The 18,464-nt window shown below is 40.6% G+C and overlaps 1 protein-coding gene across 1 annotated transcript in view; it reads left to right on the top strand.

Annotated features, from left to right (window-relative positions):
- Positions 1–16,887, top strand: part of ST6GALNAC1 (ST6 N-acetylgalactosaminide alpha-2,6-sialyltransferase 1) — a 38,813-nt gene extending 21,926 nt beyond the window's left edge. The window contains exons 8-9 of the mRNA XM_061613380.1: positions 13,329–13,428; positions 15,642–16,887. Of these exons, the coding sequence (XP_061469364.1) occupies positions 13,329–13,428; positions 15,642–15,812 (271 nt within the window). The 3' untranslated portion in view covers positions 15,813–16,887. The remainder of the gene's footprint in view (positions 1–13,328; positions 13,429–15,641) is intronic.
- The last annotated feature ends 1,577 nt before the right edge of the window (positions 16,888–18,464 follow it).

Here is an 18,464-nt window from a genome sequence, read left to right as displayed (position 1 = left end):
ATAGGGCTTTTCGGTCTGGACTAATTGTGTCAACATTTAGGAAAGAAGCTGTACCTCCTGGAATTATGTCTGCACAATTCAAGTCGATCCCAACTTATGGCTACCCTGTGAACAGGAATTTCATGATAAGTGGTATTCAGAGGGGGGTTACCATTGCCTTCCCTCTGAGGCGAGTCCTCCCCAGCTGGCTAGGGCCTGCTCAGCTTGCCACAGCTGCACAAGCCAGCCCCTTTCTTGTCCGCAACTGCCAGCTGGGAAGCAACTGGGCTTCTTGGGACTATGCAGTGGGTGGGCACGTAACCCGTGAGCTGTGGGGGTGATCTTTAGCTGGCCCTTGACATGAGTGGGGATATATATATATATGGAGGTCTTATATATATGTAAGTTGCATCCCTATATAGATACATAATAATATATATAAGTTGCATCCCAAAGATGGACAAAATTGGGGGGGGGTTGCTACTAGGCAAAATGACGGCGTAGAACCGAGTCTCCCACAATCAAGGAGCAAAAATCTCATGTAAAATCCTGCAAAATGTAAGCAATTTCCTTCTAATCATCAGGACCAGGGGAGTGATATCCCAGACAATTGAAGGATCCCCAGCAAAAATTCTCAAACTCAGTGCAGTAGCCAGTATTAGTGTGGATCCCTCTGACCTGTCAGATGCAGAGAGTGTAATTGACATGGTGCGGGGAGGCCAGAAAGTACAAAAAGGTGGGAAACAGACAAGCGCATTATTAAACGATCACGACACAGATGAATATATAGATAAAATAAGAATAGCCCTTTCATCTGATTGGGTAAAAGCACTACAGCCTCTGGAAGGAAAAATAGAAAATCTCTCTATGCAAGTGCAGAAAATATCCAAAACAGCTAATGCAGCCATGGAGCTAGGCTTAAGGCATAATGACAAGCTGGAGAGGCTGAAAAAAGCAGCTACAGAACTAGAGCTGAGAGTGGCGAAACAGGAGGATTGGGCCCGATGGGGCAATATTCGGGTGAGAGAGATCCCAGAATCAGAGGAAGGGGCAGATGTACCCGAGTTCATAGCAGACTGGTTTAACATGCTCAATTTAGGAGTAATACTCTCAACTGAAGACATCGAGAGAGCACATAGAGCTCTAGGGGCTCACCCCAAACCTGATGGCCCTCCAAGGGATATTATAAAATTTGAACATTTCAAAACAAAGGAAAAAATATACAAAGCATTATGTAACCTTTGAGAAATCAAGTATAATGGCGCTATAGTTAGCATCTTTCAAGACATTTGTCCTGATATGCTGGCCAGGCGGAAGGACTTCAAACAATACACCACAGCACTACAAGAAGCAGGGGTTAAATATCACTGGGGATACCCATTTAAGCTGGTGGTGCTCCATGAAGGGAAAAATTTTACAGCAAGCAACGGGAAGCAAGCAGAGAAAATTCTTCACGACCTCCAAGTCTCAATTGTCAAAAATTGAGCACAAAACGGAAGGACCCCTGACTTGGACATAGGGAATGAACAATGGGAACATAAGAGAAGTAAGAGAAGCAAAAATAAAAAGCAACAGGATGCTGCAGTATTGTCAGAAGGGGGAAGAAGCAGCAGCCTCATCCTGGGAAACAATGAAGGCTGACCACAATTGCCTACGACTGCCCCTGCTCTTGATCTCTTTATAAGCTTGCAGGACTGTTTAGTTTACTCAAATAGGCTAGTTTAGCCACATTATCTACATCTATACGTAAAGGGAGAAGACTTGTGTGTAACTATGGTCCCCTCTAGCTTCCCATTACACAAGCGGGCTGAGACACTTCTCGGCGTTGTCCCATAGCAGTCAACTAAAGGGGGGCTGCCCCTGCTAGTTTGTTTGTTGATGCTGTTTTGTTTAGCTTCTCCCCCAAGTAGGTTTATAAAGGTTGGAGTACGGGCAGAACAATTCACTCTCTGGCACCAACTAAATGAAAAAGCATCTAGTCTTTCACTTCTCTTAATACTATGAGCACGGTCAGGCAAGTTAAGAATACTCTCTCTTAATCTAAAAGGATTGGGGTCCCCTATCAAGTGTGCCAGAGTAGCAGCAGCTCTCAAACGCGAAGCCCTAGATATATTTACAAGAAACCCATCATGCAAGGAAAAAAAAAAAACAGGGCAAACTCTTGAGAGGGGGCTAGTTGGGTGAGCAAATTTGCACTGTGGGAACATCAAAGGCAAGTGGGTGGCCATTCTGGTAACTAAAAAATGCCCCCTAGTGGTGTGTGAGTTTATTGGATCAAAATGGTCGCTACGTAGTAGTAAATGGCATGATCGAAGGGGAGAAACTCACTTTTTGTTCAATATATGTGCCCAATGAAGGTCAATTGGCTTATCTAAGAACGACATTGCAGATTGTTGGAAATTTTGCTCATGGACCAATCATTATAGGTGGTGATGTTAATAGCTGCCTTAATAATAGATTGGACTGCAGTAATAGTAGACGGATGGAGCGCATTAACAACACCGGCATTTTGGACCTCTTGGCTTCTCATAACTTTCTAGATTCTTAGAGATTGCTTCACTCTTTGGAAAGAGACTACACATTCTACTCCCACAGGTTTCACTTGCATTCAAGACTGGATTACATCTTCACCAATAAAGAGTTATGGGAGCGAGTGATAGAGGCTGACATAGGAGTAAAAACAGTGTCAGATCATGCTCCAACATCACTCATGTTATCTTTGAAATCTACGTTGAGGCAGGCTATCTCATGGAAATTTAACTCTAATTTACTTGCGAATGAACACTTGTGCTCCAACTTGAAGGAAAACATTGCTCATTATTTTCAAGAAAATGACACTCAGGAGGTTGGGTTTCATGTGGTATAGGACGCTATGAGGGCAGTCGTGAGGAGGCATTGCATCAAAGAAGCTAGTCTTCTCAAAAGAGAACACCAAAAACTTGTCAAAACTATTTTGGATGATATTGATAAATTGGACAAAGAGTTTAAAAAGACTGGAGATAGGAAAATAGGGCTAACATTGGACAACAAAAGGAGGGAATTGCAGTCCCTTGAGATAGACAAAGTGTATGTGGCAATGGCTCACACGAAAAGACAATATAATGAGTTTGGTGATAAAGGATCAAAACTACTAGCTCATGCTCTCAAAAAACAACGTTTTTGAAATCTTATCCCAGGAATTAAAAATGAATCGGGGTCCTTGCTTTTGGACTATAAAAAAATTAATGAGGAATTTGCAGCATTCTATTCAGACAAGCCAGATGGTAACAAAATAGAGGTGTTTCTGGCAAAAATAGAGCTACAAAACCTCTCTCTGGACCAAAAGGCTAGCATGAACCAACCAGTAACGATTGAAGAAGTTGTTGATGCCATCAAGAATTTGAAAAATGGCAAAGCTCCAGGAGATGATGGATTCACTAGCGATTTCTATAAACCATTCAAAGTGGAATTTGCCCCATGGCTGACTCATCTATTCAACAGCATTTTATCGGGGGGGGGGGAATACCCGACACATGGTGCAACTCAAAAATAATAGTACTACTACAGCCTGACCGAGATCCTCAGGCACTGAACTCCTATCGCCCCATAGCACTCATAAATCAAGATGCTAAACTGTTATCTTCAATAATGGCCAAGCATCTAAATGTATTTATAAGACAGTTTATATCGCCAGATCAATCCGGGTTTATGCCAAGACGTAACATCGCTGATTCACTTCGTAGGGTCCTGAATGTCATACATATCATCAACACTCTCAAACTCCCCGCAGCTCTGGCAGCTCTTGATGCATTCAAAGCCTTTGACAGGGTGGAATGGGGGTTTCTAAAAAAGCTACTGTACAAGATGAACTTCAGAGAATCATTCTTACACTTGATAGACCAACTATATTCAAACTCAACAGCAGTGGTTTGTACCAATGGTCTAGAACAGCCTTTCCTTAGCCAGCATTGCCAATGGCTGAGGCTGATGGGAGTTGTGGTCCAACAACATCTGGAGACACACCGGTCAGGAAAGGCTGGTCTAGAATCTCCCCATATAGGATTGGGAAGGGGAATTAAACAGGGTTGCCCTCTATCCCCATTACTATTTGCTCTCGTTATAGAAACCTTAGCACAAGGGGTTAGGCTCAACACGGGGATAGAGGGCATCAGTGCTGGGGGGATGGACCATACTATTGTTCTGTTCGCTGATGATGTGCTACTGATACTTTAAAATCCAGCTAGGGCTATCCCCTACATAAAAGAAACACTAGAGGAGTTTCACAATGTAGCAGGCTTTGAGATCAATTATTCAAAATCCATAATGATATGTTTCCATATGTCACTGGCTGAACAGAATTGGTTCAGTGCAATCTCAGGCTTTCACTTAAGTCATGGTGGTTTCCATCATCTGGAGATAGTGATCTCTAAGGATCTTAACCAGCTCAGGCAACATAACTTTCATGAAGTCACAAAGGGAATAGTCCAAGTGCTGGCTAGCTGGCAGCACTTGAAACTATCTTGGATGGGCAGGATAGCCGCCATAAAAATGATAATTCTTCCTAAATTGCTGTATCTCTTCCAGGTACTTCTGATCTTGATGCCCAATCAATGTTTCTGTAAATGGCAAAAAGCACTGGACAAATTTATCGCAAAGGGTAAAAGTAGTAGTGCAATGACTAGATGCAGAACCAGAACCAAGGGGGGTTTGGGGGTTCCTAATCTAAAACTATATTACGAGGCTTTTCAACTCAAACAGCTTTTGCACATAATTAGTAAATCAGAAGATACATTATGGGCTGCCATGGAGACAGAGAAAACAGTACCTTCAGTTAGAGTGTGGCCCTCTCTATCCATGTTGTGGCCACGACTCAAACAAATTTCTAACCCATTTTTTCAGGTAACATTCCTCGTATGGAAACACTGGGAAAGAACATTAGCACCTAGCCTTTCTCCTCTCATTCCCTTTTTAGATCTGCCTGAATTTGGGGATAAAGACAAATATGCCCAATATAAAGGATAGGAGAAGAAGGGCTTATATAGGATTCAAGACCTGCTAGTAAGAGGCCAACCTATATCAGAGGCTGTACTTCGTGAAAAACTAGGTCAGACATGATGTAATTGGCTGCATATAGCCCAGGTTCGCTCATTAGCGAATAGATTAGGAAAACGAACTGATACTAAACACACTCTCACACTATTGGAAAAAATGTGTATGAGCTCAGTCTCCGAGACAAAAGGTCTAGCAACATCAAAATACAGAGCACTTGTAGGGGCCACAATGGGCAACACCTTAGGTCTTAAAGTGAAATGGGAGGAAGAGTTGGGCATCAACATGGAAGAACAGCAATGGATCCAAATATGGTCCAAACCCCTTGTGAAAACTGCTTCAGCTAAAATCCAAGAACCAGCACTTAAAATACTCCTCCGATGGCATTGGACACCTTTAAAGTTATATAAACAAATCCCTCTCTCCACTATGCTGGAGATGGTGTGAAGTGGTGGGATCATTCTGTCATATGTGGTGGAATTGCAAACCAATGAAGGAATTCACTAATAGGCAAAAAAAACCTGGCAGTTTAAAAACGTACCTATAGCCCACAGATATTTCTATCAAACTTTAAAAAGCAGGGAAATTGGGCAGCTATAGTGAATGCACCAGGGGAGCAGGAGACCTGAACTCCTCTCTGAGATATTGTACTGCCCTACAAATTTGTCAAAATGCGGACTTCCGGGAACGGTGACTTCACCTGTGCCTGCCTTTGAGACGAGCTCTCGTCTCAGAAGAAGCTTTTTCAGTTTTAAAATCAGCCAGAACGTGTGCTTTTTTTTTTGACTGGTAAAGACTTTCTCCCGGGCAGGGAGAAACCTAGAGATTAACCACAAAAGCTTGTGTTTGTTGGGGGGACTGGATTTCATTAGTTTATGAAAGAAGGTTCAGCCAGCAACGCCGGACGGACTTCCAACCAAGCTCTAACTGATTAAGCGACACGTTTATCTTTTCTTTAAAGATAAACGGATTTTAACAGGCAAGCATCCTTCTTTCTATTTTTATCATCTGGCTTAAATTGTTGCAACAAAAAGAGATTTGTCAATGAATCAGCTATAAAGAATCCCTGGGTGAGTTATAACTCTTCTCTTTCATTCACGAAATTAAGGAGGAAAGAAATCGTAATAGCTTATCTTTGTTTTTTATTGCAAAAAGCTGGCCTGGAATTGTACATTTTAAAGATACAAATGGATGAGGGATTTCTATTCCGAGGAGAAAAATAATAATAATAAATCTGATTTATGAGCTTTTGAGTATTATATGTCTGGGACTATTTTTTCTGGTCTATTTCATTCTGACGAATCTGCTTGTTCTGGATGCCACTAACTGTTTTGATGCTGTGAACTAAATTTGTTTTGCATTTCTGAGCATATAAGAGATAAGGCAGGCTGTGTTGGCTACACTGTGATGTCATCAGGCTTGGAATATTAACCCCTTTGTTGCTGGAATAAGAAGTGTTTTTTTTTCTTCGTGGTTTTAAGAATGGCAATCAAGAAAGTGACTGAGAATCTGGAAGTAACTATGTTTCAGAAAATAATGGATGAGATTGAGATAATGAAACAAACCCTGAGACAGGGTAGACAGGAGATGAAAATTGAATTTGGCAAAATGAAGCAGGAGCTTAAACAAATAGGGGATTTTGTGAGAGAGGAGGTTGATGAGATCAGAGATACAAATGGTCAAGCATTAGAAGATGAAAAAAGAAAAATTAAAGGGAAGATGCAAGCCCTGGAGATTGGAACAAATGTGGAACTGGAAAAAGACTTGGAGTTTATGGATATTAGAGATAAAGTTTACTGTTTGGAATTCAGCGTTGTCTCCGAAGAAATTAATGAAGATATCAGAGATAAAGTTATCAATGTCTTGGATAAATTTCTGGACTGGAATGATGTGATGGAGTTTGACATAGAAAAAATCTATAGAATTAATTACAGATATGTGACAATGGAAAAACTTTCAAGAGATGTGCCAGTGCATTTTGTAAAAAAGAAGAATAGAGATATGACTTTACAACAATATTTCAGCAACACATTCAGAATTGATGGCAAGGAAATATTTGTGATAAAGGAAATTCATATCAGACTCTTATTATATGACTATGGCTAAGACAGCAAGATTATTATGGGACACTGATAATGGAAGAATGGCTACTGAAATTATTGGACCTAACAGGATTATTATGGGTGCAAGGATGGAAGATGGAAGATGGAATTAGCATTGATAATGGAAGAATGGCTATTGAAATTATTGGACCTAACAGATTTGATAAGATGGATTAATTGACATGTTTATTTGGAGAAAAATTGATAGATATATTTCTCAAGGAGTTGAAACCTCTCTTTGACTTTTTGTGGAAAGAATAAGGTGATGTTTATGAGATTTGATGATTAATTAAGATAACTACTGGAGGAAGTGATTTTGTAATATAATTTAAGAGACAGGTTTGTTATATATTGTAGACCTATAACTGATCTGCGACAAATCGGAAGTCAACATTTTATTTTATTGTTTAATTTGTATTTTTGTTTTGTTTTGTTTTTGAAAATTTGAATAAAAATTAATGATAAAAAAAATTGTCAAAATGCAAACACCATTTGGGTTGGTCTTTCACAGTCCAATCCACTTCCTGTGTAGCTAGAATTTGGTAACATGTGCCTCTGAGCATATGGTGAGTGGTGGCAATACCTGCCATCTCCAAAGATGGAGAAATACATTTTTGTATATATAAAAGATGGGCAAAATGATATTAGCAAATAATCTCAGTGCCCTTGCATTGGCCCATTAAGTGTTTTCAGCTTATTTTACCTATGTTTTCAAGGTGGGCTCTAGAGTTTAGCAATAATAGCTAGCTAAACTTGAGGTGAAATGGGTCATTTTATTGGCTGAAATATTTGTATCCTGATTTTTGGCTCCCAAGATGGCTCCCAATGCCAACTCAAACAATATGCAATAAAGCAATAAAATTAAATTAACAAAAAGGAGCTAAAACCTGAAGCCAAATATTAACCTCGCAGAAAGGTGGTGGTGGGGAACATAAGAGGAACCTGCTGGGTCAGGCCAAAGGCCCATCTAGTCCAGCATCCTGTTCTCTGTGGCCAGTTAAACCAAACCAAAATCATGGTGGAACTAAAAGGTTTTAGCAACATGCTTAAATGCTAACAAAGGTGCGGCCAAGCTGTAGATAAGTAGTTCCATTACCTGGGCAGTGGAAGAATGGATGTTCTCTAAAAATCCATACTATGTATGCTAGCTATTCCCATCCACTCCTTTCTCTTCTGGCACAAATTGGTTATGGATTTCAGAATCCACTCTCAGAAGGATAAACTGGACGTGGGGGTATATGTGAGAGAAATCCCAGCCTGCCTCTCTGCCTGCCCAATTCAACATAATGTTGTGGATTGAGGGGGTCAAGATGACCTCCCTGGAATCCTTTCCAGCTCTGTGGATCTTGGTTCTGGGAGAGAGGGTTGGTGGGCCTGAAATCTCCCAGGCAGGTTTCACCAAGGCACATCCACTGATAGATAAATTAGAACAGTGATGATGAGCCTTAATGACCTGCTACTTATTTGAATGGGAGGCCCCTTCTTTCCTTCCTCTCCAAAAGAATGGTCTAATTTAGTGACTCTGAAAATGCAAACAGCTTGGAGTTTCAGCTAAGTCAGTCTGAGAAAAAGTCAGAGCTGAGGGATTTCTTTGGAGCTTTGAAGGAGCTGAAATCTGATGTGGGGGAGCAGTGTGTTGAAGTGGGTGTAAGCTGTGAAATTTCCATCTATGCTCAACTTGTACACTAGTAAAATAAATGCAAAATACTGTAAGTCTCCAGTGACCTAATTCAAAGGAAACCAACGCCCACAGTAAGCACTGGAACCCCTGAAGCCTTACCCCTCAGATAGTTGGGGTATGTATAACAGTGGTTTTGTATTCCTAGGACAAAAGCCACTCCCCTCCCCCATTCTTTTATTCTCCCACACTTGTGAATGTCATTCTCATTATGCTACAGCCTCTTTCTGAAGAACTAAGAAAGGAGAAATAATAGCAGCCCATGCATATATACAGTTTTATCATATGTTCTGCTTGCCTACCTTGGGCTATTGGATGCTCCTTTGTGGCTGGCAGGAGGAATGAATGATAAGGCTGTACTGGTACAGATGCATTTCCTAAGGGCAGAGAATTTAATTACCCCACCTCCGCAACTGACAAAGTGCTCCTAATGACCCATAGTGATCAGCTAGAAAAAGCAAAAACGGGGAAATTAATGAAAATTAACAGAAGATGTTTCTTCTACTGCCCATGTTAGGTGGAGGGACATGTCTTTCATATTGTTACCATGTGCATGTGGGTTTAATTTTATTTATTTATTCAATAAATTTATATCACGCTCTTCCTCCCAGAAAGATTCCATGGTTTTAGCTACACAAGAGGTTGTATTAGCCTGTTGCAGCATTTTCTTTGTTGTAACTTGGAATTCTATTACCCATTATGGAAATATGTGTAATTCATGTGTGCCTGCAGTACATATTCACTAATAGGCAAAAAACCCTTGGAGTTTAAGAACATACCTATAGCCAATAGATATTAAAAAGCAGGGAAATCGGGCAGCTATAGTGAATGCACCAGGGGAGCAGGAGACCTGACCTCCTCTCTGAGGTATTGTACTGCCCTAGAAATTTGTAAAAATGTAAACACAATTTGGGTTGGTCTTTCACAGTCTAATCCACTTCCTGTGTAGCTTGGAGAAATTTGGTTATATGTGCCTGTGAGTATATGGTGAGTGCTGCTGGCAGAGCCTGCAATCAGGACTACATCTCCAAAGATGGAGAATTACATTTTTGTATGTTTGTTGGTGTTCTTACTTTGCTTCTTTCCTGTGTTTCTACAGAGAACATTATATTTCTCTCATTATTCATCCTAAAACCCTGTGTCAAACTTATTTTTATTAATTTCAAACTTTTTGATTGGTCAATGTCATATGATGGTGAAGACAGCCTTTTGTGTTTCAAATTGGAGGTTATGTTCTATTTCTATTTTGCGTGCATTAACAGTTGAATCTGAAACTGCAGTTGATGTAAAATCAGACTGATTATAATATGTTGCTACTTCAGCAATGAATCTAACAAACTTGGCCTGCCCAAGGTACATGTTTTCAGTTTGCTATGCTTAAACCACCCCACATAAGGAACGGTGGGCATGGTCAATTAAAAACATAGAGCACACCTAGAAATTTGCTAGAGTTTATTTCACCTCCCACTGTTATACCTTGTGCTGACTGAGACATTCCTCGTGTCCATAGTCATTATTCCACAATTGTTTTTGGAGTTTTTAAAGTGTAAATTATGCGAAGTGTTGCTGTACTTCACATATTCACAGAAACAGAAGCAAAAGAAAATGATTTACTATAGGAAGCTTCACTAAAATTGCAAAGTAAATAATACTTTAAAGTGACTGTCACTCTAAACTATAACAACTGTCTTAATATTGTTGCTACCTCCCTGCTAAAACAAGATCATCACAGCACATATCTTGTTTCTGTTATTTGGGCTGATTGCAGATGTTGCCACCACTCACCGTATGCTCAGAAGCACATGTTACCAAATCCTTCCTAGCTACACAGGAAGTGGATTGGACTGTGAAAGACCAACCCAAATTGTGTTTGCATTTTGACAAATTTGTAGGGCAGTACAATATTTATTTATTTATTTATTTATTTGTTTGTTTGTTTATTTTATTCAAGTTTTATACCGCTAAAGGCTCTCTGGGCGGTGCACAGCATAAAGTAAATACAATACAATAAAATACAATAAAATAACAATAGAAACACTAAAAGCATACATATTAAATATTTAACAGCCTGCTCCCCTAGTGTATTCTCTATAGCTGCCCAATTTCCCTGCTTTTTAAAGTTTGATAGAAATATCTGTGGGCTATAGGTACGTTCTTAGTGACTTTCTCTGCTTTTTAATCTAGGAGGTAAGAAATGGGATCCTATGCAAGTTTGCTGAGAATTGATTGATCATTTGCATACTTATTGTGTTAGTGGGATTTATTCATGTGCAATCATGCTTAGGATAGGTGAAACTGACCAGGAGGGAGGGAGGCAGGGGAGAAGGAAGAGGGGAGGGGAGGAGGAGAGGGGAAGGAGGGGAGGGGAAAGGCAGGTCTGATCATTTGCATGCTTATTTAGTTCAGTGAGATTTACTCCCATGCAATCATGCTTAGGACAGTTAAAATTGACCATGGAGGAGGAGGAAGGGAGGGGAGGGGGAAGGAGGAAGGAGGACAAGAAGGGGGGAGGGGATTGGAAGGGGAGGGGGAGGGATGAAGGAATGGGTGGGAAGGGCCAAGAGGGAGGGAGAAGGAGGGGAGGGCAGGTTTGATCATTTGCATGCTTTTTGAGTTCACTGGGATTTACTCCTGTACAACCATAGTTAGGAAAGATGAAACTGACCTGAGGGAGGGGCGAGGAGGGGAGAGAAGGGGAGGGACAGTAGGGGTAGAGATGAAGGGGGAGGGGAGAGGAAAGGGGAAGGGAGGAGATGGCACTGGGCAGAGGGAAATCTCATTTCCTTTCTAAAAGGAAAACACTGTGAACAGTATCATTGTTTTTCAGGGTTCTCCCCAACTTTTTATTCTACAGCAGGCACATGTAGTCTCCCACCCAAAAGTTAACCAAAGCTATCCCTGCCCACATCCACACCAGACCATTATTCCACTTTAGACACTCATGCCTTCCCCCAAAGAATCCTGGGAAGTGTAGTTTGTGAAGGGTGCTGAGAGTTGCTAGGAGATGCCCTATTCCTTTCACAGAGCTACAGTCCCCAGAAGGGGGACTGACTGTTAAACCACTCTGGCCACTGGAGTTCTGTCAGGGGAATAGGAGTCTCCTCACAATTCTTACCACCCTTCAGAAATGACAGTTCCCAGGATTCTTTGTGGGAAGCCATGACTGTCTAAAGTGCAATCAATGTTTGGTGTGGTGTGGGTATGGCCACCTGATTAGCCAAGCCAAACAGCTGTGGGTCTGGCTTTTAGAACACTGACACTTACTGAGCATGCCTGCACTTACAATTGACTCCAATGTTAAATTTCTTAAATTAATTAAAAATCAGCCAGGCATTTTTTAACTTTTCAACTGCAGAAGATGAAGGTCAGAGTATGGGGCAAGGTCAGTAATAGGATTACAGGTACTCTGTGAACATGGCTGATTTTTAATTAATTTCAAAAAATTACAAGGTCACTGACAGAAAAAAGTCCAAAAGGGATCTGGATTGTTTTTCTCTTGTTTTACACTTTAAACTCTCGATTCTCTCTGACTGTTTTGTGTATCGCCATGAAAACTTAGAGGGTTGTTAAACAAGTGTTTCATAGTTCAGGACTATAAGTTTTTTAAAGTTTTGTTTTGAAATGAGCTTGTGGGAAGCATCAGAATGGCATGGGGGGTATTTTCAATTTAACATTGCAGAATGCAAAAAATCCATGCTGGCTATAGTATGCAGCCACTCTCGTGGCTGTATAATGCTCCATAATTTGTATAGTTATGCATGTACACATCAGAGAAAGCTAGAGAAAATCCCAGTGGCCTACAGTATGGTGACTACTTGGAAAATACTGCCCTTAGTTCCTTTGGGGAAAAGGGCAGGATATAAATTTAATAAACAAACAAACTTTCGGAACATGTAGTTACCAAGGTACTTGGTAGTTTCACCCTTAATCTTAAAAGACAGCCAGTATTTGATCCTCCCATGTGATTGCTTACCTGACAATCTGGAGCCACAGGTGTTTTCTGCAAGAATTCTTTGAACGCACCCGAATGACACTGTAGTCACAAAACAGTTGAGAGATTGCAGTGGAATTCAATTTTAAAAAGTGAATTTCATTCATCACTCCATGTGGGGAAGTTGCATAGTCATGACAGGTAGCACTGGTCTCCTAACACATGGATACTCATGACTTTACAAAAAGGCAAGGGTGAAGAGCATTGAGACCCAGATGTCCCGTCTCAAGAATGTTATCTGTCTTGACCTCTGGGACTGCTTCATGCAAATTAGTGATCTGACATGCCATATGACCTGCCTCTTTCTAAGCCCCTCTTAGCCCCATTTTGAAAAGACACATTTAGCCAAATACATTTTATGTGCTTATACCTTACTGTTTAATTTAAATTATTAATTTCATTTTGTTTTGTCATAGTATATATTTTTGTCTCAAAACTGGATGTGATCTTCGTTTCTTTCTTTCATTGTATTCATCTTACCTTTGTATCTTGTTGATAAGCTCAATAAAAATATATTTTTTAAAAAATGTTCTTGTGTATCCTACTACAGATTCCTAAAATCCAAAACTCTAGACAAATCCTACTGGCGGCTCTATAGACCCACAACAGGTGCCTTCCTTCTACTAACTGCACTCCATCTCTGTGACCAGGTAAGGTGTTGCCCAGGAGATAAAGGTCACTTCAGATGACTGGTTTGTTGAGCGTTCATCCTGATTGGTTTGCACAAATTTTACAGAAAGGTTAGACGTCACTGGCATTTTTTATGCTTTGTTTGTGGGGAGATTATACAATGGTGGTTAAACAATTGTTTATCCCACACTTTCCAGTGCATTTCCTCATCACATTCCTTATCGCAAAAAGTTGGGTGAGTGGGAATGAGTTTGTTGTGCAAGAGCTCAAAATCAACCTCTATCTATTTAAGCCATTTATGTACCAAGAAATCATCTGCATTTCTAAGTGGTGTACATGAAAACAGACCATACAGAAAATGAAACAATAAAAATTATTACAAAATGCAATCTTAAATGCTTACTGGAACCAGAAAGTCTTAGCCATGCACCTGAAGTTCAACAAAGAGGGTGCCTGTCTAATCTCAGCTGGGATTAGACTTTAACTGCAGAGTCTCACTTTGCCAGTATGTGACTGAATCTCACCTGAAAATAAGCAATATTTTGCCTGCTACAGGATGGAGAAAAAAACATGATACTGGGCTGCTGCCCTGTCTTTCCTTATGCCCTCCAGGCCTCATCTCCCTGCTTCCTTCAGAAGCCTCACTGCTTGCTATTCCTTGCATCCTTTCCCTTCACGCCTTCCTTCACTGACTTTTTTTGTGAAAGGGAAAAAAATAGTTCATCCAGTTTACACTATGCAAACTGAATAAATTGTATTTATTTTCTGATTTGCATAAAGACATAAGAAGAGGAGTCTGCTGGATTAGGCCAATGGTCCATCTAGTCCAGCATCTTGTTCTCACAGTGGCCAACCAGTTGCCCCTGGGAAGCCCGCAAGCAGGACCCGAGTGCAAGAACACTCTCCCCTCCTGAGGCTTCCGGCAACTGGTACTTGGAAACACACTGCTTCCGACAGTGGAGACAGAGCATAGCCATCATGGCTAGAAGCCACTGATAGCCTTTTCCTCTATGAATTTGTCTAATCCTCTTTGAAAGCCATCCAAGTTGGCCATAGTTTAACTAATGCAGAAGCACTTTTGTTTTGGTCTGTCCTGAATTTTCCAACATTCAGCTTCATTGGGTGTCCGTGAGTTCTAGTGTTATGAGAGAGGGAGAAACTCTTTTCTCTATCCATTTTCTCAATGCCATGCATAATTTTATACACTTCTATCATGTCATCTCTTACTCGTCTTTTCTTTAAACTAAAAAGCCCCAAATGCTGCAAACTTTCCTCATAAGGGAGTCACTCCAACCCCTTGCTCTTTTCTGAACCTTTTCCAATTCTACAATATCCTTTTTTAGGTGAGGCGACCAGAACTGTACAGAGTATTCCAAATGCGGCCACAGCATAGATTTATATAACAGCTTTATGATATTGGCAGTATTATTTTCAATATCTTTCCTAATGATCCATAGCATGAAATTCACCTTTTTCACAGCTGTCACACAGTACTTTCTTTTGTCTGTCCTGACCAATAAAGTACAGTTCCTGATTTTGATTTGATAACTGAGACAAAAATGTAGCACGTACTTAAAGGTTACACAATCTACACATGAAGGCAATATTTCTCTTGGGAGACTTCGTCCTGATTGTAACACATTTATTTTGTAAATAACAAATGTTTGCCCCATCTCTACCAGTATTCTGCATGCCATAATCTGGTCAACTAATTACTTTCTTGCCCACTGCCTGTCATTTATAAGCTTGGTTTTGAAATGCAGACCTTGAAGTAGACCTGATCCTGGGGCTGCTATTAAATATCTGGCAGGTATAGTTCTGGGAGAGGATGTTTAGCCCTTTTAACCCTTACTTTTCCTTTAGTGTGAATCCCCTGCAAAAAAGCCACTGCTGTTAGCTCAGTAGTGGGGAAAGCGGGTGAGGTACAGAGGCTATATCAGTATCCCCCCACCCCAGGCAATTCAGTGGTTAATAGCAGCTTTGGGCAAGGATTGCTTTAGACTGAAGAGAGGGCAAGGAAAGAAAGGGTTAAACATCTTCCAGTGCATTACCTCCTCAGTCTCTAAAGCCACTCCATGGAATTGCTAATCATGCTGAAACTTTGCAGGAGATCCTAGCCATGGATCATCCATGGCATCTTTTGTGTGGGCCCCAAGTCTCCTTTTCCAGCATGCTTTTTTGCTGCAATTTTTCTCCTGTAGCTCCCCAATTATGACCCTTTCGCTTTCCACAGGTAAGTGCTTATGGGTATATCACAGAAGGCTACCAAAAGTATTCGGATCACTATTATGACAAGAAATGGAAGCGCTTAATCTTTTATGCCAACCATGACTTTGATCTGGAACGGAGGACGTGGAAGAAACTTCATGACTCGAACATCATGAAGCTGTACCAGCGATCCTGAGCAAGATGGAAATGGAGCCCTGACTGCTGGCATTTTTGCTTCGGGACAGAAACCTTGGAAGCAGGGATGGATCCAAGCCAATTTTTTAAATTATTTATTTCCACAGAGAATAATGGCTCCCTGTCCACTTTGCATCTTTGAGATTTGTTCTCGTAAAAACATTCACTCCACTGCATATGCGGTTTTGTCAGTTATGGGACAAAACAAAATACAAAAATGTTTGTACTGCTTGAAAACATTTTCGTGGGGTTAATTATTTCCCGAGAATCCACTGTGAGCAGAATGAGCTGAATCAGACTGCAGGCTTCACTCTCCCTGCTACCTGTGTTGGCCTGCACCTTTATTCCAAAGTCTCATGCAAAGATCTTTCCCGTTGATGCTCCCTGAGATCACTTAATTTGAAGCATGTGATCTACCTCTGAGCTGCAATTCCCTCTGTTCCTCTGCTTTGCTTGTGTGTAGGAGTCAATGCTGCAAGGGAGGTATGTCTGTGCCATGTCTGTATGGTTTCCATTTTGGATTATATAGGACAACTACTGTTCTGTCTTTAACAACATAAGTAACACCACCATCACCACCAAATCACAAAATGCATATGTAGACACAGAAGTGGATTAGGACAACCCATAAGATCTGGGCTTCACAGCCATTTTTTGTGTGCCATAGCAGCACCAGATCCGTAGCTTTATGGTTCAGTCTATGGAGACAGATGTGATTTGGGTGGTAGTGGTGTTCATCACTCAAGCAACAACAGCTATGAAAAGACTACAGAGGGCTTTGGTTTCTTTAAAGTATAATCTTGTAAATCTGCATTATAAATTGGCAGGGAGGATGAGTTCTCTGTGTTAGTCACATCTGGGAAGGGGGATTTTATATTTCATTAAATCTGATGGCAAAAAGCAAAAAGAGTGCACACTGTAGATTATGTAAGTGGCAAGTACAATCTCACAAAACACGGGTTCTACCTTCCCAGCCTTGGCTACCAGTATAGGATGAAACATCTCAGATAGCATGATGGGATAGGGAAGAATGGCATCTGTATTGCTCTGGCAGAGTACATGCTTTGCATGCAAAAGGTCCCATGTTTAATTTCCAGCCTCTCAAGCTAGGGCTGGGAAAGACTCCTGGTCTGAAATCCTGGAAAGCTTCCACCAGTCAGAGCAGACAAAACTAATAGCCTGACTTGGTATAAACCAGCTTCCTATGTTGAGAGAGGGCCTCAGAGAGCATCTTCCTCTACTCTCCAGACCATTTCACTCCTCTCTTGTTTCAGTTCTGCAGCAGTACGTCCACTAGAATTGCTGCTGCATTTGCTTTACACTAGCAAAGCCCAATGGCTAGCCCTTGCTTTCTCCTTTATGGTTGGGGGGGGGCATTTGGCAACATGTCTTCTTGTGTTTGCCATTGCTCCAGTATTCTCTCGTTAGGTGTTTTCCAATTCTTTGTGCTCTGTTTCTGCTCTCCGGAGATGATCCTCAGGCTTTAAGTTCTCAGTATGGTTGGAAGGATTCATTGTTTCTCCCACTCTGGAATTCAAGCTGTGCCACATTGCTCAAGGTTGCTAGGTGACCATCTCCATGCTGATATTCTTCAAAGCTGAATAGGACCTTTTTCAATTTCCAAGAAGTTTTTGAAGTTTCTCTCTCCAGAGGCCCCTTCTCCCTTGCAGTTCTCTGTTGTGGAAAGGGGATTATCCTATATCTCCTTCACATCAGCATGAAGCGATGGAAAATTCTCCCTTAACAACAAAGTTAGCTGCAAATAAAATTAAAAATCAGTGGCATAGAAACACAGGCAGAGATCAATTGTCTGCATGACCGGTGCTGATTGCACCCCTGTCTTGTTTTCTACAAGATCACAGAATTGGTTTGGGATTAATCATTGTAGCCTCACCAGAGGAATATCTTGATTTTTTAGGATCCAGAAAACAGAAGGTTAAGATGCTGTGTTTGTTTTAAGCTTAGGATACAAGTTGGATCCATTCTGTCTCTTTAGCTAGTAACTTAATGATATTAGGGCTGGTTTTGTTTTTTTTTAGTGAGCAGGTTATTGCTGTAACCAAGTTGTTAAAAAAATACAATGCAATATACTATTACATCATTTTTCTGATTCATGAAAGGCCAGAGTGGAGATGATATTTGTGATGAGAGAGGAAAAGAAAGAAAATAAATCAGAAGAGAACATAATTAGAGGTTTGAAAGTACAAGTCATTATTATCTGTCTTCCTCAAAAGTGTTTGAGAGATGAAGCTCAGATTTGCTTGTATGTGCCAATTATTTTCTTTCATGTTTCTTCTATAGCCATGCACTTTTTTTGATTGCTAGGTTAGCCAGTTATACTGGAAATGTAGAACTAGCATGTATAGGTATGCTTTTTCATGTCCAGTCCATTACACTTGAGCCATATCTTGCTTGTATCCTAAAGTACTACCAAGTTTATATTTCTTGAGTTATATTTCTTTATGTTATAAGGAATAAAAGTTGCCGTTCCACACCCGCCAACCTTGGAGTAAGCCCCTTTGAACTCAGTAGGACTTGGTTCTCAGTAGACCTGCATAGGATTGCACTGTAAGATAAGAATTATAAGATATCCTTTTCAAGAGTTGACAAAGTCAATTAAGATTTCAATATAAAAGTAACACAGAATTTTAAA

The sequence above is a fragment of the Rhineura floridana genome, chromosome 3, assembly GCF_030035675.1.
Source record: "Rhineura floridana isolate rRhiFlo1 chromosome 3, rRhiFlo1.hap2, whole genome shotgun sequence".
In the NCBI taxonomy this organism is placed as follows: Eukaryota; Metazoa; Chordata; class Lepidosauria; order Squamata; family Rhineuridae; genus Rhineura; species Rhineura floridana.
Note: the sequence above shows the minus strand (reverse complement) of the source record. Positions and strands in the feature narration are given on the sequence as shown.